We start from the raw sequence: 27,091 nt of genomic DNA on the forward strand, positions 1-27,091 counted from the left end.
TGAGAGTAGAGCAGAAAGTTGATCTTCTATAATGGTGGAGAAGCTGGTTTTGGACGAGGAAGGCTGGGTAGTTATGAGGATGGATTATGGGGGTTGTAGGCCAAAGCTTTCTCTGATGTTATCAATCTTTGCTTGAAGAATGAGGCAAAGTCTTCAGCTGTGATGAGTGGAGAGAGAGGAGGTGCTGGGGGATGGAGGAGAGAATTGAATGTTCTGAATAGCTGTTTACGGTTGTGCGACACAGAGGATATGAGAGATGAGAAGTAGGTTTGTTTTGCTGCAGGGAGTGTGGACTTGAAGGGAGTGAGGGACTGTTTGAATGCGATGAAGTGCTTGCTGGAATCGGATCTTTTCCCTCTCAGCTCACGGCGCTCAGCAACCCTGGAAGCACGCCTCCGTTCTTTAGTCAGGCTTGTGTGCCAGGGTTGCCTGCTGATTTTGCAAGTTTTGGTATGTGTGAGTGGGCGACTGATTCGAGAGCTGCAGCTGTTGTGGTGTTATATAAAGTGGCAGCAGCATCTGCTTCACGTAAGGAACTTATGTCTGTAAGAGGGAGAAGGGATTCAGGGTGCACCTCAAAAGAAGGGGAGGTAATGGAGGGTGGCAGTGGAATTTGGGTGAGGGAGCAGTTATCTGACAGGAGAAAACCAACTCCTCCGCTATTATACCTTTTAAAGACTTATCCTTAGGAGGGGTAATTAATATCAGATTTGTGAGGGTCCAACACTCAGGGACCCCCCATAGATCAGCTGTATACAGCTTCTTCGGCAGCTGGATCTATACAACGTATGCAGCCAGGACACCACCGCTCCGTACACCGTGTATTGGTCGTTCTAGGATACTACCACTCAGATCACATTCAAGCGATTACCGTAGCATCTAAACTGTAGCAATCATTGTTTTTACCGTGTGCATACGGAGTTCAGCTCCTGAGCACGCTCCATACAACCCCTTCTGACTATATATACAGGATGGCCGATGTCAGGAAGTATTATCATGGCAATAAATCACTGCATGTCACAACTTGAGGATCTTTTGGGGGTTCCACCACCAATCACAAGACTAGGGCTCGGATATTCCCCATCCTAATGTCACGCGCACCGCCGCTCCGTTTGTCCTCTATGGCACTGGCAGAGATGGCTGAACTGATGTCGTATATGAAGCCGTTCCCGATTTATTTCCTCAGGGGAGGACGTTTCGTCGTATTCGATCACGCGTCCGAGTTCAGAGTGGAACGATGTGAAATTAAACTTCACTCCAACCAGAAAAACATTTTCCGCGTCTTCCTGAGAGATTCTGCGGCTATGGGACGCGACTCCAACCACGACCTACGAGAGACGGAGTTCATCTTCAGGACGGAGACGCAGTGAGTTCCTTCATAAAGAAAGAACGAGGGGTTTTTTGTGGTTTTAAATCTTTGACAAACGTTCACTGACAGCAAGCAGAGGCTGAAATCTACGGAGACCTTAGCACAAATCGCTCTCCTGTCCCCATCGTTTGTTACAATGTATCTGTGTAGGTAAAAATGTCCGATTTTCTAAGGGTGAGACATTTTATCTATTTTACTATATTCCTATAACGCAGTCATGTATCGCGGGCCTATATTGTCTTATAGTAACAATGCTACTCTAATTTCTTGTGAATTTGTTTTCTCATACAAATATTGATTCTCATTGTTCAACCGTTACAGGAGTCAGAAACTGAGATGGATCTGTGCGTTGTCTCCACCGAGAGAAGAGATCGACTTCCTGAGGGATCACGGTGAGATGTTCATTCTGGCAAAACAGAAGAATATAACTACTAGAATACTGCTCCTATGTACAAGAATATAACTACTATAATACTGCCCCTATGTACAAGAATATAACTACTATAATACTGCCCCTATGTACAAGAATATAACTACTATAATACTGCTTCTATGTACAAGAATATAAGTACTATAATACTGCTCCTATGTACAAGAATATAACTACTATAATACTGCCCCTATGTACAAGGATATAACTACTATAATACTGCTCCTATGTACAAGAATATAACTACTATAATACTGCCCCTATGTACAAGGATATAACTACTATAATACTGCTCCTATGTACAAGAATATAACTGCTATAATACTGCCTTCTATGTACAAGAATATAACTACTATAATACTGCTCCCTATGTACAAGAATATTACTACTATAATACTGCCCCTATGTACAAGAATATAACTACTATAATACTGCCCCCTGTGTACAAGAATATAACTACTATAATACTGCCCCCTATGTACAGGAATATAACTACTATAATACTGCCCCCTATGTACAAGAATATAACTACTATAATACTGCCCTTATGTACAAGAATATAACTACTATAATACTGCTCCTATGTACAGGAATATAACTACTATAATACTGCTCCTATGTACAAGAATATAACTACTATAATACTGCTCCTATGTACAAGAATATAACTACTATAATACTGCTCCTATGTACAAGAATATAACTACTATAATACTGCTCCTATGTACAAGAATATAACTACTATAATACTGCTCCCTATGTACAGGAATATACAGTACCTACAAGTAGTATTCAACCCCCTGCAGATTTAGCTGGTTTGATAAGATGCAAATAAGTTAGAGCCTTCAAACTGCAAACGAGAGTAGGTTTTATGAACAGAAGCATAAATCTTACAAACCAAAAAGTTATGTTGCTCAGTTGAATTTTATTAAATTTTAAACATAAAAGTGTGGGTCAATTATTATACAACCCCTATGTTTAATATTTTGTGGAATAACCCTTGTTTGCAATTACAGCTAATAATCGTCTTTTATAAGACCTGATCAGGCCGGCACAGGTCTGTGGAGTTATCTTGGCCCACTCCTCCATGCAGATCTTCTCCAAGTTATCTAGGTTCTTTGGGTGTCTCATGTGGACTTTATTCTTGAGCTCCTTCCACAAGTTTTCAATTGGGTTAAGGTCAGGAGACTGACTAGGCCACTCCAACACCTTGACTTTTTCCCTATTGAACCAGGCCTTGGTTTTCTTGGCTGTGTGCTTTGGGTCGTTGTCTTGTTGGAAGATGAAATTACGACCCATCTTAAGATCCTTGATGGAGGAGCGGAGGTTCTTGGCCAAAATCTCCAGGTAGGCCGTGCTATCCATCTTCCCATGGATGCGGACCAGATGGCCAGGCCCCTTGGCAGAGAAACAGCCCCACAGCATGATGCTGCCACCACCATGCTTGACTTTAGGGATGGTATTCTTGGGGTCGTATGCAGTGCCATCCAGTCTCCAAACGTCACGTGTGTGGTTGGCACCAAAGATCTCGATCTTGGTCTCATCAGACCATAGAACCTTGAACCAGTCTGTCTCAGAGTCCTCCAAGTGATCATGAGCAAACTGTAGACGAGCCTTGACATGACGCTTTGAAAGTAAAGGTACCTTACGGGCTTGTCTGGAATGGAGACCATTGCGGTGGAGTACGTTACTTATGGTATTGACTGAAACCAATGACCCCACTGCCATGAGATCTTCCCGGAGCTCCTTCCTTGTTGTCCTTGGGTTAGCCTTGACTCTTCGGACAAGCCTGGCCTCGGCACGGGAGGACACTTTCAAAGGCTGTCCTGGCCGTGGAAGGCTAACAGTAGTTCCATAAGCCTTCCACTTACGGATGATGCTCCCAACAGTGGAGACAGGTAGGCCCAACTCCATGGAAAGGGTTTTGTACCCCTTGCCAGCCTTGTGACCCTCCACGATCTTGTCTCTGATGGCCTTGGAATGCTCCTTTGTCTTTCCCATGTTGACCATGTCTGAGTGCTGTTCACAAGTTTGGGGAGGGTCTTAAATAGTCAGAAAAGGCTGGCAAAAGAGATCTTTAATCCACACATGTGAAGCTCATTATTCTTGGTGCCTGAACTACTTCTTAATACTTTAGGGGGACCAAACCGAATTCTTGTGGTTTGAGGGGTTGAATAATAAATGACACTCTGAATTAACTTTTAATGTTTTTAAAAAAAAAAAAAAAAAATTTGCTGCAGTGCATTTCCCACTTCCAGGCTGATCTACAGTACAAATGTCACAATGCCAAGTTAATTCCGCATGTGTCAACCAGCTAAATCTGCAGGGGCTTGAATACTACTTGTAGGCACTGTAACTACTATAATACTGCTCCTATGTACAAGAATATAACTACTATAATACTGCTCCCTGTGTACAAGAATATAACTACTATAATACTGCTCCTATGTACAGGAATATAACTACTATAATACTGCCCCCTATGTACAAGAATATAACTACTATAATACTGCTCCCTATGTACAAGAATATAACTACTATAATACTGCTCCTATGTACAAGAATATAACTACTATAATACTGCTCCCTGTGTACAAGAATATAACTACTATAATACTGCTCCTATGTACAGGAATATAACTACTATAATACTGCCCCCTATGTACAAGAATATAACTACTATAATACTGCCCCTATGTACAAGAATATAACTACTATAATACAGCTCCTATGTACAAGAATATAACTACTATAATACTGCCCCTATGTACAAGAATATAACTACTATAATACTGCTCCCTATGTACAAGAATATAACTACTATAATACTGCTCCCTATGTACAAGAATATAACTACTATAATACTGCTCCCTATGTACAAGAATATAACTACTATAATACTGCCCCTATGTACAGAATATAACTACTATAATACTGCTCCTATGTACAGGAATATAACTACTATAATACTGCCCCCTATGTACAAGAATATAACTACTATAATACTGCTCCCTATGTACAAGAATATAACTACTATAATACTGCTCCCTATGTACAAGAATATAACTACTATAATACTGCTCCCTATGTACAAGAATATAACTACTATAATACTGCCCCCTATATACAAGAATATAACTACTATAATACTGCTCCCTGTGTACAAGAATATAACTACTATAATACTGCTCCTATGTACAAGAATATAACTACTATAATACTGCTCCCTATGTACAAGAATATAACTACTATAATACTGCTCCCTGTGTACAAGAATATAACTACTATAATACTGCCCCCTATGTACAAGAATATAACTACTATAATACTGCTCCTATGTACAAGAATATAACTACTATAATACTGCTCCCTATGTACAAGAATATAACTACTATAATACTGCTCCCTATGTACAAGAATATAACTACTATAATACTGCTCCCTATGTACAAGAATATAACTACTATAATACTGCTCCCTGTGTACAAGAATATAACTACTATAATACTGCCCCCTATGTACAAGAATATAACTACTATAATACTGCTCCCTATGTACAAGAATATAACTACTATAATACTGCTCCCTATGTACAAGAATATAACTACTATAATACTGCTCCCTGTGTACAAGAATATAACTACTATAATACTGCCCCCTATGTACAAGAATATAACTACTATAATACTGCTCCTATGTACAAGAATATAACTACTATAATACTGCTCCCTATGTACAAGAATATAACTACTATAATACTGCTCCCTGTGTACAAGAATATAACTACTATAATACTGCCCCCTATGTACAAGAATATAACTACTATAATACTGCTCCTATGTACAAGAATATAACTACTATAATACTGCTCCCTATGTACAAGAATATAACTACTATAATACTGCTCCCTATGTACAAGAATATAACTACTATAATACTGCTCCCTATGTACAAGAATATAACTACTATAATACTGCTCCCTATGTACAAGAATATAACTACTATAATACTGCCCCCTATGTACAAGAATATAACTACTATAATGCTGCTCCTATGTACAAGAATATAACTACTATAATACTGCCCCTATGTACAAGAATATAACTACTATAATACTGCTCCCTATATACAAGAATATAACTACTATAATACTGCTTCTATGTACAAGAATATAACTACTATAATACTAATACTAATTTGTGTTTGTTGTCAGGTTTGTCCCAGATGCAATGTTTAAAGTCCTATAAGGCCCGAGAAAACGATGAACTCTCCATGGAGAAAGCCGATATACTGATGATTACGCAGAACAGTGATGATGGTAAATATTCAGTACAGAATCGCTTTGTCCTTACAGCTTCGTCAGCGGTGTGCACTATCAGGACTTGCCTGCTGCTCTGATTTACTAATATAAGGCCACCTCTTTACATTGGTTTAAATTCTTAAACTGTCATGCACTACAGAAGTCAGCCAGCAGAGGACGCCACTAAATGTACTGTATAAACGGCTGCTTTACTGGCCTCCAACCCTTTCCCCTCCTGTCACAGTTAATTACGTTATATAGCGGAAAATGGAGCGTTATCTGCACAATTTGGAGTCCATAATGCTCCTGTGAATTCACTTCTGAATAGTCAAGCCCTTAGGGTTTGTTAACCCTGAGCTTTTTGATGCATTTATTGTTGCAAATTCCAAGCCAAAATTTACAAAAAAAAAAAAAAAAAAGTTTTAAATCTGCTTGCAACATGATTATTAAAAAATAAAACACTTCAAAAATCACGCTGAAAAAGCGCGTCAAGAACAGTGGGTTTTTTTTTTTAGAAGTAGTTTTTAGATGAGTTTTTTTTAGTCTGAAAAATCCACAACAAACTTGGTGCATGTTCACGCAATGTTTGTTTTATGCATTTTTTGGCACAATTACATGCGGAAATGACTATAAAAAAAAAAAGCTTTAAATCTGCTTGCAACAAGCTTTCCATTTGTTTTAGTTAGAAAAGGCGCCTGGAGTGCACATCATGTACAGGTTTATTCTGCATGGTTTCACAACGTGTGTTAGAAAAAGTGTTGTGTCAATTCTTTGGCAACTTTTACATCACATTATGGGTTGTGTGTTTTTGTGATATTTTGGAATCGGAAATATGTAACTTAATGCATTCTATAGCAACACCTCTAATAGATTTAAAAAAAAAAAAATCTAAACTTTTTTAGGTATGAATTTTTTTCTGACAAAAACTTTTTGTGAACTTATCCTAAAAGTTTACATCGATGACGAGTGTTCTTGCTCACATACAGGTGGAGGTGATCACTTTGGCCAATCAGTTCTCCTTGTCGTCTGGGGAAAGAAAGTGACTGCATTTTTTATTTTTAAAGTTTAGGGTAAATGTTTTTCCTTTTTTTTTTTTTTTTTTTTTTCCCGCCAAGAAAATACATTTTTGTCATAGAAAATGTCATTTTCTGTATTTAGTTTGACATTTTAAACATTATTGTTTTTGGTCTTAAAGGGGTTGTCCAGGTTAGAAAACCCCATTTCCATACACTTTATTAGGGAATTCTGAGTTGATGCAAAGTGTCCACTTGATTGTGACTGGACAGTGGTTACAGTGGTCGTACGTCTCCTGTCCTGGAAATTGTGTAATGTTTAGTTTCCCCTGTGGGGGGTGCTGTAGAGAAACTGAACACTTCCAGGTTTCCCTGCAAATTGGAGCTGATTGGTGGATGGTGTCATGTGTACACATATTGTGTTACCCATCATTGTAATCCTGTCTGTCATGATAATGAGGCTGCAGAAAAGTCTTATCTAAAGGACAAGAAGTAGGAGTCTAAAACAGCCCCAGTGGTCAGTGTGAAAATTGCAAAACTTCTTTTTTTCTACCTTTTTTTTTTTTTTGTGATGAAAACATTTTAAATATGGTAAAGTTACATAAAAACCTGATTTTTTTTAAACAATGTCATTTTTAATCAAAATGTTTTCTGCTTAAAAGAAACGTATTAAGCTCCTCGGGGGCGTTTCCTATGCTAATTACTCCTTTGCTCATTGCAGGATGGCTGCGCGGTATCCGCCTCTCCGATCAGCAGTCTGGTTGGTTTCCACAGCCCAACGTTCAGCCCATCAGCCGGAACGCCTGCATTCGCAACCTGCAAGAAGAACAAAGACTACAGACTGCACGAGCCAAGCTGCAACCCACCGGGGCCAAGGGCCACTGACCGCTGCCTGATGTTCTCGCGCTCCGGTTCCTCCTGCGTACTTACTCTCTGGCATAGTACCACCCATGCGCATTCACTTCTGCTGCTCTGCTTAGTCTCCTCTATCATAGACTGGAGTTGGACGGGGGCCTGTAAGACCATAATAGTCACGACGTAAGCCTGCACACTCTGCCGTCTTCACCCCACCCTGCAATCATTTAAAGGGACAGTACAGAATGGCCCCCGATTCATTGTAAATGTACCATAAAATAATCTGGACGCCGCGATTTCTCCTTCACATATAGATGTATTTATATTTTTAATTATCATCATACATTCCGAAACGACTTGTGTATTTAAGAAAATCAAAGTCTAAGCACTTTCCAGGGTTGTCGACCTCTGTAAATAGTTTTACGTTAAATTTTATAAGAATGTGCAGACGTAATTTTTTTTTTTTTGTTGTTGTTGTTGTTGTTCAGAGTCTTGTAGTAGGAGACGGTCAGAAAAGGTAATAAATTGGTCTACAAACCTCTGCTGTGTGGCTTTTCTTCTGTGTTTCATGTAAGGGAATGGCCAGCAGATGGCAGCATTTATTAAACTTAGAAAGTTTGTTGACTTTTTTTTTTTTATTTTTTTATAACTTTACTAATGGGTGAAATCCAAGTTCAGTGAAATAGAGGAGAAATGAAAAAAACAAAAAACGCAATTCTGCCATTTTGTTTTTCCTTTTTTTATTTATTTTTTACAGCGTTCATTGTACAGTTAAAATAACCGCGAGACTTTATTCTCTAAGTAATTGCAATTCTAGAAATACCAAATATAATTTTTTATTTTTATTTTTTTACTATTTTCTTAGCTTTGCCAAATTCTGACTTGTGTAAAAACATTAATTATTTATATATTATATTATATATTATTTTTTTCTAACTTTCGGAACTTTTTCTATATTGCCATCAAAGGAGCGGCGTTGATTATTTTTTTTGCGTGACGAGCTGGTGTTTTTATTTAATTTTGGGGACATGCTATACTTTGATCACTTATTATTCTCTTTTTAGCTTCATTGCAGAGACCGAAAAACTACAATTGTGGTGGTTTGGTATCTTTTTTTTTTTTCTTGTGTTTACCGCTTAATTAATTTTATATTTAGATTGGGCTTTTCTGGTCAGTGATACCAAATATGTATTTTTTTTTTTTTACATTTCTTTAACTGGGGAAAAGGGTGTCATCCAAATTCTTATATATTTTTTTTTTCATTCACTTTCAGTCCCCTTAGAGGACTTGAATCTGCGATAGTGTGTACTGTATACAATAATACCGCACTATTGCTGTATATAGTAAAATGACGCCCGCCCCAGTCTGGACATTCCAGGAGAGACCACATGACAGGCACAGGGGAGCGTTCAGCCGCTATAGCATCCCATCGCTTGTCATGGAGCTTGAAGGGGTTAAGTAAAAGTTGTGTTCTGTTTGCCTTTTCCAGGCTTTTTGTTTCTCGGCTCACTCTGCAGCTCAGTGATGAGCAAACTGAGAATCTATCAGTCGGCTCCTTCTGAGTTTGTAACTTCTGTCTTTTTTTCTGAGCTCCTCAGTGCTGATTTATGATCACAGACCACATCAAAGTTGAGCTTTTACTTTGATGTGGTCATAAATTAGTAGAGAGGAGCTGAGACAAAGACAAATAAGAGTTGAAGCATTTTCCCCTGTAGTTTTTTTTTTCTTGTTACTGTTGAGTTTAACAGTCCAAACACAGTGGATGTGATTTCGTAAACTCCTACCCGCTGTGCATTAAAGAGGCTGCAGAACTATAGAATTTTTTTTTTTTTTTTTTTTATAGAATTCTATGAGGACCCTGAAAAAATACAGGTTACAAAGGCTTATTCCCAAAAAATTAAGTGCTCCCCTTTCTATAAGATTGGGGTAACTAGCTGATTCTTGAGGGTCCCCAGCGATGCTTACATCGGGGCTCGAGAATCCTGAGAATAGGGCTCAGTATACCCGGCCTGATAGTAGAGGTAGACCTGATCGGCTTCCGCTACATTTACTGACGGAGGGGGGGGGGGTGTCTAGAAAAAATGCAAATGATGAATCACACCTTCAGCGTGGAAATTTTACCTTCACAAACTGTCAATCTGAACAAGCTCACTGATAGATACTCAGTTGACTCATTCTGCAGCAGAAAGCAATGTGCAGGGAAACTTGGGGCCCCAAATCTCATTTGTTCCTTGGGACTAGAGTACTTTGTTTGTTTTACATGCCCATCATTCCATCAAGTCACAAACCTATTGCACAAATGCCTATATAAAGTAGACTTTAAAAGAAGGAGCAAATGAAAAACAGACTAAATACAAAAAATGCGCAGATTCAATAATGACTTGAACCTAAGCAGTGCAAAATTTGCAAATAATTTCTAGCCAAAAATAGAAGCATTTAATTAAACAAAAAAAAAAAGTCCCCGAAGACGTCCATCTCTTATAAAGGGGCAGTGAACCTTTAGGAGCATTTTTATCTACTTTAATACATGTATTTTATTTAATCATTTTTGTAATTGGGTGTCAAAAAAAAAATCCTTTGCACCATTTGGCTTTTACTGGCTCTTTGTGTCTCTGCCCATTCAACTTTGATGAGGTCTATGATCATAAATCAGCTGAGAGGAACCCAGAAAAAAGACATAAGAATTGCAAACTCCCCATCAGAAGGAGCTCACTGCCAGATTCTCAGTTAACTTATTCTGTAGCCACTAATACAGTGCAGCACAGACGCTACAAGAGATAAACGGTGGAAACATTTTTATGAAACTCAATTTCCAAAATTTAGTTTTAGTGCCAATTACATGCATTTAAGTAAAAAAAAAAAAAAAAAAATGTTGCCAAAAGTGAACAACCCCTTTTAAGGTCTTTCTTTTAAAGGGATATTCTCAAATTGTGTGGTTGCTTGTGGGCAGGTGCTCCAACTTGAGTGACAGTTCTGATGACAGCTTCATTCAGCTACTCCACATGAATGGTCTGTCAGTGCTTGTTCTGGGTCGATATATTTGCATATGTAGATTACACAGGCTTTAAACGAGCACACGGCTCAGGAAAGTGAGAGCCGTGATGAGAACTGCTGTGGATACTGCTGATGCAATGCTGGGAGCTGTGCAGGGGATTGTGATGATACAGGATTGATAAGAGCCCTGAATGGAGAGGGAGGTGAGCAGATAACTGCTGTATAGAAATCAATGGGCTGCAGAGATGTGGCTGGGAGGTTAGGAGTTAGCTCCTCTCCTGGAATGTAGATACTACGCATACTCGGCCATGGTGTAGAGCCAAGCTCCAAGGAAACCAGCTGTACACAATGAAAGATAAAAGCTCACATTGCAGGAGTATGACAGCATATAGCGAAAGCAAGACAATTGCAGACTTCCTTATTTTTGTGCTAATTCAAGCAATTTAATAACCTGACAATACCCCCTTTATGTGGAGATAAGGTGTTTGACATTATTGAGCATTTTCTATGAGCGGTTTTAGAAAGGAGCTCAGTCAGACGGCCTTATAAATTGGACCATGATCGGACTGGAATGCATGAACTGGCCAGCAGCTTTCCCGACATGAGCATGACAGCTTCATATATTTTTATGCAGCTGTCAAGCTCAGATCGGGGAGCTGCGGCCAGTCTGATTTATACCGCCATTAGCCTGCACTCTAATAGTCGTCAGTTTTCAGATTGGTGCTGTTTCTAATGAACCGAGGAGATCTGTGATATTTGTTACCACCAGGTTGAGTTTTCGTCGCTCCGTGAACATGATTTGTGACTGTTTTGACCGCTTTAATACATGTGAGGAATGCCTGTTTTTCCAGCATTCCTCACATGTATTAAAGCTGTCAAACGGTCGCAAATCATGTTCACGGAGCGACGAAAACGTAACCGCCGAGCATGCTGAAGATAATAGGAGCTCGCCCGAGCATGCTCGTAAATCTCGAGCAAGGAGCATGCTTGATCATCCCTAAACATGACCTCTTCAAGTATTTTAATGTATGCAAACTGGTCCATGATCCCTGTTGTGCTGTAAATAGGTCCGGCACCATAGTAAGAGAAACATGTCCATATCATGATGCTTCCACCATGCTTCACTGTCTTCAGAGTGTACTATGGCTTGAATGCAGAGTTTGGGGGTCGTCTGATGAACTGTCTGCGGCCCTTGGACCCAAAAAGAATTTTACTTTCATCAGTCCACAAAATGTTTCTCCATTTCTCTTTAGGCCAGATGATATGTTCTTTTGGAAATTGTATCCACTTCAGTACATGTCTTTATTTTTTAACAGTGGGACTTTGCGGGAACTTCTTGCTAAGAGATTAGCTTCACACAGGTGTCTTCTAACTGTCACAGTCCTCACAGGTAACTTGAGACTGTCTGTGACCATCCTGGAGCTGATCATTGGCTGAGCCTTTGCCATTCTGGTTATTCTTCCATCCATTCGAATGGTTGTCTTCCGGTTTCATCCACGTCTCGCTGGTTTTGCTTTCCATTTTAAAGCATTGGAGATCATTTTAGCTGAACAGCCGATCATTGTCGGCACTTCTTTATAAGTTTTACCTTCTCCAATCAACTGTTTAATCAAAGTCCGCTGCTCTTCTGAACAATGTATCGAACGACCCATATTTCTCAGGCTTTCAAGGAGAAATGCATGTACAACATGTGCTGTTTTCACCCTTAAATAAGGACCACCTGATTCACACCTGTTTTTTCACAGAATGACCTCACTAACTGACTTCCACACTGCTATTATTTTGAGCACACCCCGTACAATTAACTATTCAAATACACAGACTCAGAAACCTGCAGATCATAAATGCGGAGTCTGGTGATTTTCTTACAATCTTCTGCACCAACTGGTAAATGGTTTGACATGTGGTAATATAATTTATACCAAAAACAGTGATTCATCTGGTTAGTCATATTGGACTGCTATTATTTTGAACACTACTGTGTAAATGTGCAATGATGGGTGCTGTATTCAGATGCATCAGCGCGGTGTAAAGCGGCTACAAAGTGCTCCCCAATACGAGATGCCTCTGTGTGAGTCCATTTACCTTCCAAGCTCAGCCAGTTGTGCTCCAGGCATCTCCTGCCTTATGTTTCTGGGGCAGACAGAAGCCATCTTACCACAGGGGCCGTCACAGACTGAAGGGCCCCTGTGCAGAAACAGTAGATGGGCCCTTTGCAGTCATCATAATGCACTAGCCAACTGCTTTGGAGATGTAAGTGGCTCCCTGACCTCGTGGGCCCCTGTGCGGCTGCACACTGTGTCCCAATGTTCTGTCCGCCCCTGGGCAGCCATATTCACTCTCATGCGGCTGCTTTTTCTGTCACCCAAAGAGCAGCGCAGCTCTCCCTAGACGTAACTTATAAGTAGAGATGCCTCCCAGCCCGCTGACTGTGCAGCGATTGTATCCAGTAGAGACGCCCAAGCAAATTACAGCCCAGAATAAGAAGGAATAATTGGAAAGTTCAGCCCCAAAGAAGTTCAATCTGCTGTACTAGAGACTGCCTCTACATAATGCACAGACTTATGTTACGTCAACTTCCAGTGTATAACAGGAAACCGGCAACAGCACAGTCTGACTTATCCAATCATTTATTAATTTGCACCGGAGAAGGAAAAGCAAGAAGCGTTCTGCCTGGTTATTACACATGACTTGTACAATTTGGGAATTTATAAAAGTCTACAAACTGGTGTCAAAATGTTGCAAATTATGCGCACACGTCATTTACACCATATTTTGCATTGTTTTTCTACTTTATTCCACCTTTGTGAAAGTGAGTGGAATTTAGCATGAGGAGCGGCGTCCTTTGCTATAATTTATACCTGAAAACCATGTTCTAGTGTAAACCTCGGCCGGTCCATGGTGACAGACAGACGGAGATGCACCAAATTTATTAACCCCTTTACCCCCGAGGGTAATTTGCACGTTAATGACCAGGCCAATTTTTACAATTCTGACCTGTGTCACTTTATGAGGTAATTACTCTGGAACGCTTCAACGGATCCCCCTGATTGAGACGGTTTTTTCGTGACATATTGTACTTCATGACAGTGGTAAAATTTCTTCGATATAACTTGCGTTTGTGTGAAAAAATCGGAAATTTGGCGAACGTTTTGAAAATTTTGCAATTTTCAAACTTTGAATTTTCATGCCCTTAAATCAGAGAGATATGTCACACAAAAGAGTTAATAAATAACATTTCCCACATGTCTACTTTACATCAGCACAATTTTGGAACCAAAATTTTTTTGGGTTAAGAAGTTATAAGGGTTAAAAGTTGACCAACGATTTCTCATTTTTCCAACAAAATTTACAAAAACATTTTTTTAGGGACCACATCACATTTGAAGTGACTTTGAGGGGCCTTTATGACAGAAAATACCCAAAAGTGACATCATTCTAAAAACTGCACCCCTCAAGGTGCTCAAAACCACATTCAAGAAGTTTATTAACCCTTCAGGTGCTTCACATGAATTTTTGGAAAGTGGAAGAAAAAAAATGAACATTTAACTTGTTTCACAAAAATGTTACTTTAGACCCAATTTTTTTTATTTTTGCAAGGGTAACAGGAAAAAAATAGACTCCAAATTTGTTATGAAATTTCTCCTAAGCAAGCCAATACCCCATATGTTGGGGCAAACCACTGTTTGGGCGCATGGCAGGGTTGGGAATGGAAGGAGCGCCATTTGACTTTTTGAATGTAAAATTTGCTTAAATAATTAGCGGACACCATGTCGCGTTTGGAGAGCCCCTAATGTGGACACCCCCCACAAGTGACACCATTTTGGAAACTAGACCCCTCAGGGAGCTTATCTAGATGTGTGGTGTGCACCTTGAACCCTCAGGCGCTTCACAGAAGTTTATAACATGGAGCCGTGAAAATAAAAAAATCAAACTTTTTCCTCAAAAATTATGTTTTAGCCCCAAATTTTTTATTTTCACAAGGGTAAGAGGAGAAAATGGACCCCAAAAACTTTTATGCAACTTCTCCGGAGTACGCCGATCCCCCATATGTGGGGAAAATACACTGTTTGGGCGCATGGCAGGTTTCAGAAAGAAAGGAGCACTGTGTGACTTTTTGAGCACAAAATTGGCTGGAATTGAGAGCGATCGCCATGTCGCGTTTGGAGAGCCCCTGATGCGCCTAAATAGTGGAAACCCCCCAAAAGTGACCCCATTTTGGAAACTAGATTTTATCAAGGGGTATCGTGAACATTTTGAGCTCAGCGGTACGACACAGAAATTGATAACTTATTCAATGATGACCTAATTTTGTCATTAGTCTTGAGCGCAAGTGCTCGCTACTTGAGTTTGCATCAAGTACTCAGGTATGCACCATGTACTGCGTGTGCTCGAGTGACATGCTCGAGTCCCCGCCCCGCATGTTTCATGGTTGTTACACACCCCAAAAAAAATACGCGGTGATCGCTCGTGCATGGCAGGCAATCCCTGCCAGGTTTTTTTGGCCGCAAAGCATATGGGGCGGGGACTCGAGCTTGTCACTCGAGCACCCGCGATACTCAGTGCATACACGAGCACCCGAAGAAAACTCAAGTAGCGAGCACTTGCGCTCAACACTAGTTGCCATATCGTCATTCTTTTTTCTCTACTTTTGAAAAAATCCCAACCCCAACACAAACCTAACCCTAGCACAATCCTAGCACAACCCCAACACAACTCTAACCCAACCCCAACCCTAGCACAACCCTAACCCTAACAGAACCCTAACCCTAAACCCTAGCACAACCCTAACCTCAACTCTAGCACAACCCTAATTTATATCGCGTTTTTATGATTGACAGCTGTCACACACTAAAAGACGCTTTTTTTGAGAGCTATATTTTGAGAGCTATAATTTTTCCATATTATGGCCGACAGAGTCATGTGACAGCTTGTTTTTTGCGGGATGCGTTGACGTTTTTATTGGTACCATTTTGAGGCACGTGATATTTTTCGAACGCTTTCTATTCCGATTTTTGGGAGGCAGAATAAACAAAAAACAACAATTCAGGAATAGTTGTTTTTTTTTATTCTGCTCCCGGTGTGGTAAAATTGATAAGGCAGCTTTATTCTTCGGGTCAGTACATTTACAGCGGTACCACATTTATATAGTTTTTTTATGTTTTGGAGCTTTTACACAATAAAAACTATTTTATAGAAAAAATAATATTTTTTTGCATCGCTTTATTCTGAGAGCTATAACTTTTTTATTTTTTGGCTGATGGAGCTGTATTGCGGCTTGTTTTTTGCTGGACAAGATGACGTTTTCAGTGGTACCATTTTTATTTACATTCGTCTTTTTGATCGCGTGTTATTCCATTTTTTGTTTGGCGGTATGATGATTAAGCATTGTTTTTTATTTATTTTTTTACCGTGTTCACTAAAGGGGTTAACTAGTGGGACAGTTTTATAGGTCAGGTCGTTCTGGACGCGGCGATACCAAATATGTGTACTTTTTATTGTTTGTTTGTTTTTTATTTTTTTTTTCATAATATTATTTATTGATGGGTACAATATATTTTTATTTTTTGGGGATTTTTTTTTTTTTTTTAATATTTTTACAAATTTTTTTTATTTTTATTTTATTTCACTTTCTGATTCTTTTTTTAACTTTTAGAAGTTGTTTTCGCAGGCTGTATAGCACAGGAATGCAGCACCATCCCTGTGCTATGAAGGCTGTCAGCGCTGCAGAGGGAGAAGATGCTGTGATTGATCATGCGCAGTGCACAAAGTATCTTCCTGGTGTCAGGTGACCTGGATGTCGTCATGATGACATCGGGGGTCACATGAGAACCACGGGACCAGGCCACAGACATCGCGGGACGCCGGAGAGGAGGGGAGTACTGGCGCTTACCTCCTTTAGCCACCGGAATGCTGTGATCGACTTCGGGGGTTATTGTGCTGGGATCCGTCAGCACGTAGTAACGTGTTGTGTTTTTAGATTTATACACTGCAAGTCATATGAATCTAAGGCCTTGTTCACACATCAGTTTTTTTTACATAAAAGAAAAACTGACCGAGTTTAATCTAAAATTTTCTATGTGAAAAATAATTAAAAAAAAGTTTCCCTTTTCTTTTCCAATGTAACAGTCTGTGAAAATTGGATCACACTCGGATGGCATCCGGGTTCTATCCAAATTTTTCACTGAACCATAGACTTGAATTGCCGATATTGATCCGACATTCAGATCAAAATCGTACATGTCTCCGCGACTTTGCACAGACCACTCGGTCCGCGAAAAATCATGGACATAGCAATGAACCCATTCACTATCATGAAAGATACAGATCTCAGTCGTACACAAAAAATGGACGTCTAAGGCCAAGTTCAGGTGCATCTTCCCATTTATTTGGTGCAGATTTTATTTATTATTTTTTTTAGTATAGAAAAGCTCCTATTCAGCACTTGAAAATGCAAAGCTTTTTTTTTTTTTTTTTTTTTTTTTTTTTTACAGTTTCTCAATAGAAGCCTACAGAGAAAAAAAAAAGAAAAAGAAAAAACACCCCCCAAAAAATGCACAGTCCAGCAGAAACTTTAGATGCCTAAGTTTCCAGGGAATCACATCCACTTTGCTTGGACAGTTAAAAGCTAATTTTCTGCAAAAAAAAAAAAAAAAAACGCAGCATAAAAAAGGCAGTATTTATGCTACATGCGAACACAACCGTAATCTGTGAATCACATGACAAAAAGAAAAAAAAATAAAATTATACACATTGTAGATATTAAAAAAAAGACAGGTGCGAAAACACACTGTATGAAGGGGAAAAAAAAGGAAACTAATGCAGACTTTTTTGCAAAATAAACAGAGTTGAGTGAAGGAAGCAAAGCGCCATTCAATTGTAATGCAATAAAGCCATCTGAATGATGTCTAATGGTTTGTTTTGCAATCACAAAATCCGCTGCGTTTTTCGGTGCGTGAGATTTTAAGATATCATACACTCGCTGCACAAATATCCGCAGTGTAAACTGACACGGGCAGCAGTAAGTATGTCAATTTATGCTTCAGACGTCAGTGCAAATTTTGTCTTTTGCAGCAGATTAAAACTGTTGCAATTTTTGCTAAAACTGTAGCAGCATTCAGGATTAAGCTCCATTCAGATGTTTTGGTTTTTTTTCATTCTTCTTTTTTTTTATGTGAACATTTTGTTAATGCATCAGATTCTCAGTGTTTGATCCGTGTGACAGTTTTTACCATCAGTAATTTTTTTTCGTATGCATAAAAAAAATAAAAATAAAAATTTTTTGCAAAGCTTCTCCTACCCAACAATGTTAAAAACGGGCGGCACACTGATGCTCTCCATGTGCTGTCTGAATGGTCCCATAAATCTGTATGAGAGACTTGGATTTAAAATGGAGAAAAAAAAAAATAAAAAAAAATAAAAATCAGGGACATGTGAGCAGCTTCAAACAACAATGGGACACAAAATTGCGAGCCGAACGCTACAAGGTGACTTCTGCCGCACGCCAAGTTGCGAGTGCATTGCGGTCTTACACCGCTTATATTGAAGCCTATGCAGTCAAACTACTAAAATGCAGCAAGGTTGTAATTTGGGGGATTTGTATATATTTTTGGTGTTTTATAACCAGTCCACATTGACAACTATTACTTGCAAAACCTCACTGCCACCTCCCAGCTCCTCATGGCTGCAGCTTTGCACCATCTTACACCTTCCAGAAATTGGAATTAAACTTTTTTTTTTTTTTACAATCCGAATTAAAACTTTCTTAATTTCATCTCCAAATCTGTGATCATTTGTCTCTCTCCCCCACCCTACACCTGCTCTAATGAGGGTTCCCACTCACCTGGGCTTCCTCAGTTTGGACCAAACCATCTGCACCAATAGGAGAGTCGTTCATCTCCTGTATGATTGTACATTGCATATTCCCACACTGTCAACCTACTCAGCTCTACACAACTCTTCAGTACATGACTAACACGATTGTATGAGTTATACATTCACCATACACTGGCAGAGGAGACGAGATGCTTCCCCCTCCCCCCGGGGATAGAATGGAACCATCCAAAAAAAGTTTGCGAAAAGTTGCAAACTAATGCAAAACGCAGGTAAAAAGTGCAAAGAGGTGAAGACATAGAGAGGATGGATGAAGAGGAAGGAGGATTGCAAGTGAAGGAGGAGATCCAGCCCTGTGCACTGGGTAATATGTGAGCTGAGATGATTGATTATCAGTAGAGCTCATTACTGCTCATTGAGAGGGTTATAAAGTAATAAAAAGCTTTAATAAGTGCTCAATGAGGGATCAGCCTGCAGAGCTGCACTCATCCCAGTGCACTATGGTAGAGGCATGATGAGAAGGTGCTGTGGGGTCTGAGCCTCATAACAAATCCCATATAGGGGTGCTTGGATGTAATTCGGGGATCCCACTGTGTTCTATGCATTTCTATATTTTTGCTTAATGAAACAGTTGTGAAACATTTCGGAATATATTTTCCGAAAGTGTTTTTTGCAGTCTTTTTATTACATAGTTACATAGTTTATAAGGCCGAAAAAAGACAAGCGTCCATCCAGTTCAGCCTATTTCTTGTGCACTGCAGCTATTCCGCAGCGTTGATCCAGGGGAAGGCAAAAAAAACCCATGCGGTATAGGCCAATTTACATCATTGAGGAAAAATTCACTTCCCGACACCAATCTTGCAGTCAGATTAAATCCCTGGATTAATTAACTATCACTAAGCATAAGATGTAATTTTATTGTTCTCAAGAAAGGCGTCCAGGCCTCTATTGAACTCTTTAAGTGAGTTGGACATCACCACTTCCTCTCCCAGAGAATTCCAGAGTCTCACGGCTCTGACCGTAAAGAATCCCCTTCTATGCTGGTGCAGGAACCTCCTTTCCTCCAGACGCATAGTGTGCCCCCTCGTCATTGTCACCATCCTTGGTATAAACAGGTCATGGGAGAGATCTCTGTACTGCCCCCTGATGTATTTATACATGTTTATGAGGTCTCCCCTAAGCCTTCTCTTTTCCATTGTAAATAGGCCTAATTTTGACAACCTCTCTGGGTATTCTAGTCCCTCCATTCCCTTTATTACCTTAGTCGCCCTCCTTTGTACCCTCTCTAGCTCCAATATGTCTTTCCTGAGCACCGGAGCCCAGAACTGTGCACAATATTCTAAGTGCGGCCTTACCAGCGCTTTATACAGAGGAAGAACAATGTTCTCATCATATGCCCCTATTCCTCTTCTGATGCATGCCATGACTCTATTTGCCTTCGCAGCTGCTGCCTGACACTGGGCACTCCAATTTAATTTGCTATTAACCAAGACGCCCAGGTCCTTCTCCATGTCAGATTTCCCCAACGGTTTCCCATTTAATATGTATGGGTGACTGCTGTTTTTCTTTCCCATGTGCATGACCTTACATTTATCGGCATTGAACCCCATTTGCCATTTTTTGGCCCAACTCCCCAATTTATCTAAATCCTCCTGTAGCTGTGCCCTATCCTCATCTGTATTAACTACTTTACAAAGTTTAGTATCATCTGCAAATATTGCTATTTTACTATGCAACCCTTCCACTAGATCATTAATAAATATATTAAATAATATAGGGCCCAAGACAGACCCTTGAGGCACCCCGCTAGTAACCCTGACACCCCCTGAGCTTACTCCATTGATAACCACCCTCTGCTTTCTATCACTCAGCCAGCTATTTACCCACTTGCACACATTATCCCCCAGACCAAGCATTCTCATTTTATATACCAACCTTTTGTGTGGCACGGTATCAAACGCTTTGGAGAAGTCAAGGTATTGGACACTGCTTACTTTTGGATGGATTCCATCAGGAGGTACTTTCTTTTTTTTTCTACCAGGCGTTTTTCAAAACCTGAAGCGAGAAAAAAAAAACATTCAGGACACTGAACATTTGACCAGCAAAGGCGATTAGTATTGAAATAAATAGATAAAGAGTTTTCCAAACATTTTTCGGGTATGTGCACACGCCGTCTTTAGGACAGCAGCGGAGCCTCAAAGGTTTTTCTAGGCTGAGTCACTTCTGTTAAAAGCCGGTGGTCTTTTTCTTTAAGTGGCTTTGCTGATGGTCTTGTGGCCGTTTTCATCCTCTGGCCGGGGTCCCATTATGGTATGGCATCCGATGCGATATGCTAATGACATTCGGCCCCTGCTCTGCTGCGAGCGGGAGTGATCTGTGCTCCACTCTTCTTGCTCAGCTGCGGAGGGTACGGAGAAATCAATTTCTCCACCTTCTCTGTTGCTGGTGTCGGCGGGTATCGCACTGCACTTGGGTGTTATCCGAGTGCAGTGCGATGTTTCACACGCACCCATAGGCTTATATGGGTGCGTGCGATCCAAATCCAGCTTTCAATTTTTTTTTTTTTTTAGCCTGATTGTAATCCGATGGTAGCTTCCTAGCCGAGGACGCCCGAAGAACGGACATGTTACTTCTTCTAAACGCTGCAAAATTTCCGAACCCCTGAAGCGGATAAAAGAAGTATTGTGTAATAAAAATCGATTCATAAATATTTGTCTTGCAGGGAAAGACGGTCAGGAGTTTCAGATGAGGTTATCACTGATGATTGCTGTCATGTAGCTACTTTAGAGCTGTCATCTGGCTGTGAATAAACCCTTAGAGGAGACATAATTGATTCATCCAGCAGGTGGCGGCACCATACGTGTAAATACGGAGCGATGCGCTGCACTGTAGTAACCTGTGGCTGCACTTTATACAGGGGCACTTTGGAGGTACATGACACTGACCCTGTATAATGTGGAGGGTGTGATGTCAATAGACTTGGATGATTCTGACTACAAAGAAAGAGAAAATGATGAGGCTTGTGTAGACTTGTTATACTATTCAATGTAAGACCAACTTCATGGTGGCTTCTTGGTTTTGGCAGAATCCAAGGAAGAGCCGTCTCTGCTGTGCACGGAGCAAGAAGAAGAAGAAGAAGAGTCCTCCAAGTACAACACCGTGATTGTAGCAGGACGGAGAAATGAACCGGAGACGTCGCACCACCCAGAATTTACTCTTAACGCACCTGAGAGTGCAGCTACTTATAGTGGGCACTGCCAGCTGAGTCTCCTGACAGTATGTGGGCCCCTGCCAGACCCCCTGGGCAGATGTTATGGAAATTACTCTACAGAGGCTCCACAGGAGCCCCAATTCTTTAATCCAGGGGGACAGTTACAACCGGTCAACCTGAAAATGACAGGCAACTATGCGACTACTGATCAGATTCCCCGGCGCTCTGCTCGCTGTGCAGCATCATCCGCCTCTGCATATGATACAGGACCAGGAGGAAAGCAACCAAAGGCAAAATGCCAGGGGGAAAGCATCGAAGAGCTGCCCGCACCGAGCAGGAAGAAAAGCCGTACGCTATACAACATCGGTGAGATCTGTAATGTAAACCAGAGCGTAATATAATACCGCCCCCATATAGATAAGAATATAACTACTATAATACTGCCCCCTATGTACAAAAATATAACAACTATAATACTGCCCCCTATGTACAAGACTATAACTACTATAATACTGCCCCCTATGTACAAGAATATAACTACTATAATACTGCCCCCTATATACAAGAATAGTACTATAATACTGTCCCCTATGTACAAGAATATAACTACTATAATACTGCCCCCTATATACAAGAATATAACTACTATAATACTACCCCTATGTACAAGAATATAACTACTATAATACTGCCCCTATGTACAAGACTATAACTACTATAATACTGCCCCCTATGTACAAGACTATAACTACTATAATACTGCCCCCTATGTACAAGAATATAACTGCTATAATACTGCCCCCTATGTACAAGACTATAACTACTATAATACTGCCCCCTATGTACAAGAATATAACTACTATAATACTGCCCCTATGTACAAGAATATAACTACTATAATACTGCCCCTATGTACAAGAATATAACTACTATAATACTACCCCTATGTGCAAGAATATAACTACTATAATATTGCCCCCTATGTACAAGAATATAACTACTATAATACTGCCCCCTTTGTACAAGAATATAACTACTATAATACTGTCGCCTATGTACAAGAATATAACTACTATAATACTGCTCCCTATGTACAAGAATATAACTACTATAATACTGCTCCCTATGTACAAGAATATAACTACTATAATACTGCCCCCTATGTACAAGAATATAACTACTATAATACTGCTCCTATGTACAAGAATATAACTACTGCAATACTGCACCCTATGTACAAGAATATAACTACTATAATACTGCCCCCTATGTACAAGAATATAACTACTATAATACTGCCCCCTATGTACAAGAATATAACTACTATAATACTGCCCCCTATGTACAAGAATATAACTACTATAATACTGCCCCCCTATGTACAAGAATATAACTACTATAATACTGTCGCTATGTACAAGAATATAACTACTGTAATACTGCCCCTATGTACAAGAATATAACTACTACAATACTGCTCCTATGTACAAGAATATAACTACTATAATACTGCCCCCTATGTACAAGAATATAACTACTATAATACTGCCCCTATGTACAAGAATATAACTACTATAATACTGCTCCCTATGTACAAGAATATAACTACTATAATACTGCCCCTATGTACAAGAATATAACTACTATAATACTGCCCTCTATGTACAAGAATATAACTACTATAATACTGCCCTCTATGTACAAGAATATAACTACTATAATACTGCCCCTATGTACAAGAATATAACTACTATAATACTGTCCCTATGTACAAGAATATAACTACTATAATACTGCCCTCTATGTACAAGAATATAACTACTATAATACTGCTCCTATGTACAAGAATATAACTACTATAATACTGCTCCTATGTACAAGAATATAACTACTATAATACTGCTCCCTATGTACAAGAATATAACTACTATAATACTGCTCCCTATGTACAAGAATATAACTACTATAATACTGCCCTCTATGTACAAGAATATAACTACTATAATACTGTCCCTATGTACAAGAATATAACTACTATAGTACTGCCCCTATGTACAAGAGTATAACTACTATAATACAGCTCCTATGTACAAGAATATAACTACTATAATAGTGCCCTCTATGTACAAGAATATAACTACTATAATACTGCTCCTATGTTCAAGAATATAACTACTATAATACTGCCCTCTATGTACAAGAGTATAACTACTATAATACAGCTCCTATGTACAAGAATATAACTACTATAATACTGCCCTCTATGTACAAGAATATAACTACTATAATACTGCCCCTATGTACAAGAATATAACTACTATAATACTGCTCCTATGTACAAGAATATAACTACTATAATACTGCTCCTATGTACAAGAATATAACTACTATAATACTGCCCTCTATGTACAAGAATATAACTAATATAATACTGCTCCTATGTACAAGAATATAACTACTATAATACTGCTCCTATGTACAAGAATATAACTACTATAATACTGCCCTCTATGTACAAGAATATAACTACTATAATACTGTCCCTATGTACAAGAATATAACTACTATAATACTGCCCTCTATGTACAAGAATATAACTACTATAATACTGCTCCTATGTACAAGAATATAACTACTATAATACTGCTCCTATGTACAAGAATATAACTACTATAATACTGCTCCCTATGTACAAGAATATAACTACTATAATACTGCTCCCTATGTACAAGAATATAACTACTATAATACTGCCCTCTATGTACAAGAATATAACTACTATAATACTGTCCCTATGTACAAGAATATAACTACTATAGTACTGCCCCTATGTACAAGAGTATAACTACTATAATACAGCTCCTATGTACAAGAATATAACTACTATAATAGTGCCCTCTATGTACAAGAATATAACTACTATAATACTGCTCCTATGTTCAAGAATATAACTACTATAATACTGCCCTCTATGTACAAGAATATAACTACTATAATACTGCCCTCTATGTACAAGAGTATAACTACTATAATACAGCTCCTATGTACAAGAATATAACTACTATAATACTGCCCTCTATGTACAAGAATATAACTACTATAATACTGCCCCTATGTACAAGAATATAACTACTATAATACTGCTCCTATGTACAAGAATATAACTACTATAATACTGCTCCTATGTACAAGAATATAACTACTATAATACTGCTCCTATGTACAAGAATATAACTACTATAATACTGCCCTCTATGTACAAGAGTATAACTACTATAATACAGCTCCTATGTACAAGAATATAACTGTCTATAAAATGTGTATTTTCTCCACTGATTTCTCCATCCTCTCCATGCCTTGAACCACTATATAGATCAGCTGCAGGAATTAGAGCGAATATTTATGGAGGATCATTACCCAGACAGTGAGAAGAGAAAAGAAATTGCTGAAATTATTGGGGTCACTCCACAGCGAATAATGGTAATCATCATGTTCATTATAAAGGCAAAAAAAATTAAACGGGAGGGGGAGACGGGGCTGAGACTGAATTATATGACATATCCCACCTGGGCTTCTACACGTTTCTGACAGAATGAAGCAAATTTACAAATAATCCTTACTGTAAGCCTCCTAGAGTTGTGACTACAGCTCCGGTCCATGCCAGCGCCTCTCTATGGTTAGAGTCTGACCCTGCACTTAGGTTATGAAGAAGATGCAAGAAAGTGGAGGAACTGCAGGATCAGACCACAGTGATGATAAAGATACAATGTATCTGTTTTGGGAATAGTTGGGTAATTGACCATGTAGCAGCTATCATAGATTTCTCTGACGCCCTGCGGTACAGTGGTCCTGGGTTCAGGTTCAGCTGGGGGCAAAATCAGCACAGAGGGTACATGTTCTCCCAAACTCCAGAAACCTCCTGCTGGGTGAATTGGTCCCGGTGGGTGTGAGATACGGGATTTTGGACGGTTATACTGATAGCATTTATTTCCCGCCTCTTTGTTTCTGACTTCCTCATTCCCTTAGGTTTGGTTCCAGAACCGACGAGCCAAATGGCGCAAAGTGGAAAAATCCTCCATTAAGGGTGTAAAGAAGACGGTCTCTGGCTCTGTGGGGATGTGTCACCCGGAGAACGCTGCTCTTTGTTCGTCTGCACTTTCCCGGCCAGAAACTGTCTCATTCGCAGTTACGTCCGGACATCACCCCTATACTCCAGGCATCAGGACCAGGTGAGGGAACTAGATGGTTTCTGAAATACTTTGTTGCACTTTGCTGCTGTGGAAAGCTGCTCCGTCCAATATTTTGTATTTGCTCATTACACTTTCCTTTCTATAGCACCTTATACATTATGACTTTACTGTTGTCACCTACAACCCTGTCATTTTATGAGTGTACCCTCCCCCCAACAACAATCGCAAACTTCTCTCCTGAAATACTCTGTTCTGCTGTCCACCCTGCTCCTCCTACTTGACTCCACTTGTCTCGTCAAGTCATTGACCTCAATAACATCACATAGTTGCCAACATTCAAAAGTGGGGACATTTAAACACGTTACACTGGAGTACCTGAGGTGGGCACCTAGGGGGTGCCCACAAAATGTACTTGACTGCCCCCTGAACATTCCGCACTCTTGGCCATGGTCTTGTTGAGCATAGTCCCTTTTGTAGTTTGGTTCTTGGGACTTTTGGCAAGTATGACACCCGCCCACAAGTGATGATGGCATCTACTCTCTCCGTCTCTCTTTCAGGTTGTCTCTGGTGCCCGGCACTCTTCTTCAGAGGACTCAGTCCGTGGAGATCTCCTCTCAGCATGGCGCCTCTTGCGCTTCAACTAGCAGCAGTTCAGGTGGGTGCAGGGATATGGATTCATGCATGCCCAGGTTTGCCACAATAGCGGCATCTTCCAGCATCCCCTGACTTCTCCATGCCATGCCAAGCAAGAGTCTCAGAACACAACCCATCTGTGACCATTTCTGCTGGACTTTTTTTGTTCTCCAGTGCCGATCGCTGACTGCAGACTATGGCATCGCTACCCATGCGTGAGAGCGCCTGCTGATCGGCTTCTCACATGTTCCCTACTGTGGGCC

At 39.8% G+C, this 27,091-nt stretch overlaps 2 protein-coding genes across 5 annotated transcripts in view; both read left to right on the plus strand.

Moving 5' to 3' along the window:
• Positions 1-8,508, plus strand: part of LOC141273208 (uncharacterized) — a 48,645-nt gene extending 40,137 nt beyond the window's left edge. For all 4 annotated transcript variants that reach the window (XM_073684768.1, XM_073684769.1, XM_073684767.1 and 1 more), the window contains 4 exons: positions 1,187-1,366; positions 1,691-1,761; positions 6,013-6,117; positions 7,834-8,508. In XM_073684768.1, the coding sequence (XP_073540869.1) occupies positions 1,187-1,366; positions 1,691-1,761; positions 6,013-6,117; positions 7,834-7,997 (520 nt within the window). In that variant the 3' untranslated portion in view covers positions 7,998-8,508. The remainder of the gene's footprint in view (positions 1-1,186; positions 1,367-1,690; positions 1,762-6,012; positions 6,118-7,833) is intronic.
• Positions 8,509-19,100: 10,592 nt separating this feature from the next.
• The window catches only part of NOBOX (NOBOX oogenesis homeobox), a 17,237-nt gene continuing 9,246 nt past the window's right edge, over positions 19,101-27,091 (plus strand). Inside the window, exons 1-5 of the mRNA XM_073681618.1 lie at positions 19,101-19,158; positions 21,847-22,371; positions 25,379-25,485; positions 26,032-26,234; positions 26,753-26,850. Coding sequence (XP_073537719.1) covers positions 19,101-19,158; positions 21,847-22,371; positions 25,379-25,485; positions 26,032-26,234; positions 26,753-26,850 — 991 coding nt within the window. The remainder of the gene's footprint in view (positions 19,159-21,846; positions 22,372-25,378; positions 25,486-26,031; positions 26,235-26,752; positions 26,851-27,091) is intronic.

The sequence above is a fragment of the Phyllobates terribilis genome, unplaced genomic scaffold, assembly GCF_046119375.1.
Source record: "Phyllobates terribilis strain yellow unplaced genomic scaffold, ASM4611937v1 Scaffold_5__5_contigs__length_657084704, whole genome shotgun sequence".
Lineage (NCBI taxonomy): Eukaryota > Metazoa > Chordata > Amphibia > Anura > Dendrobatidae > Phyllobates > Phyllobates terribilis.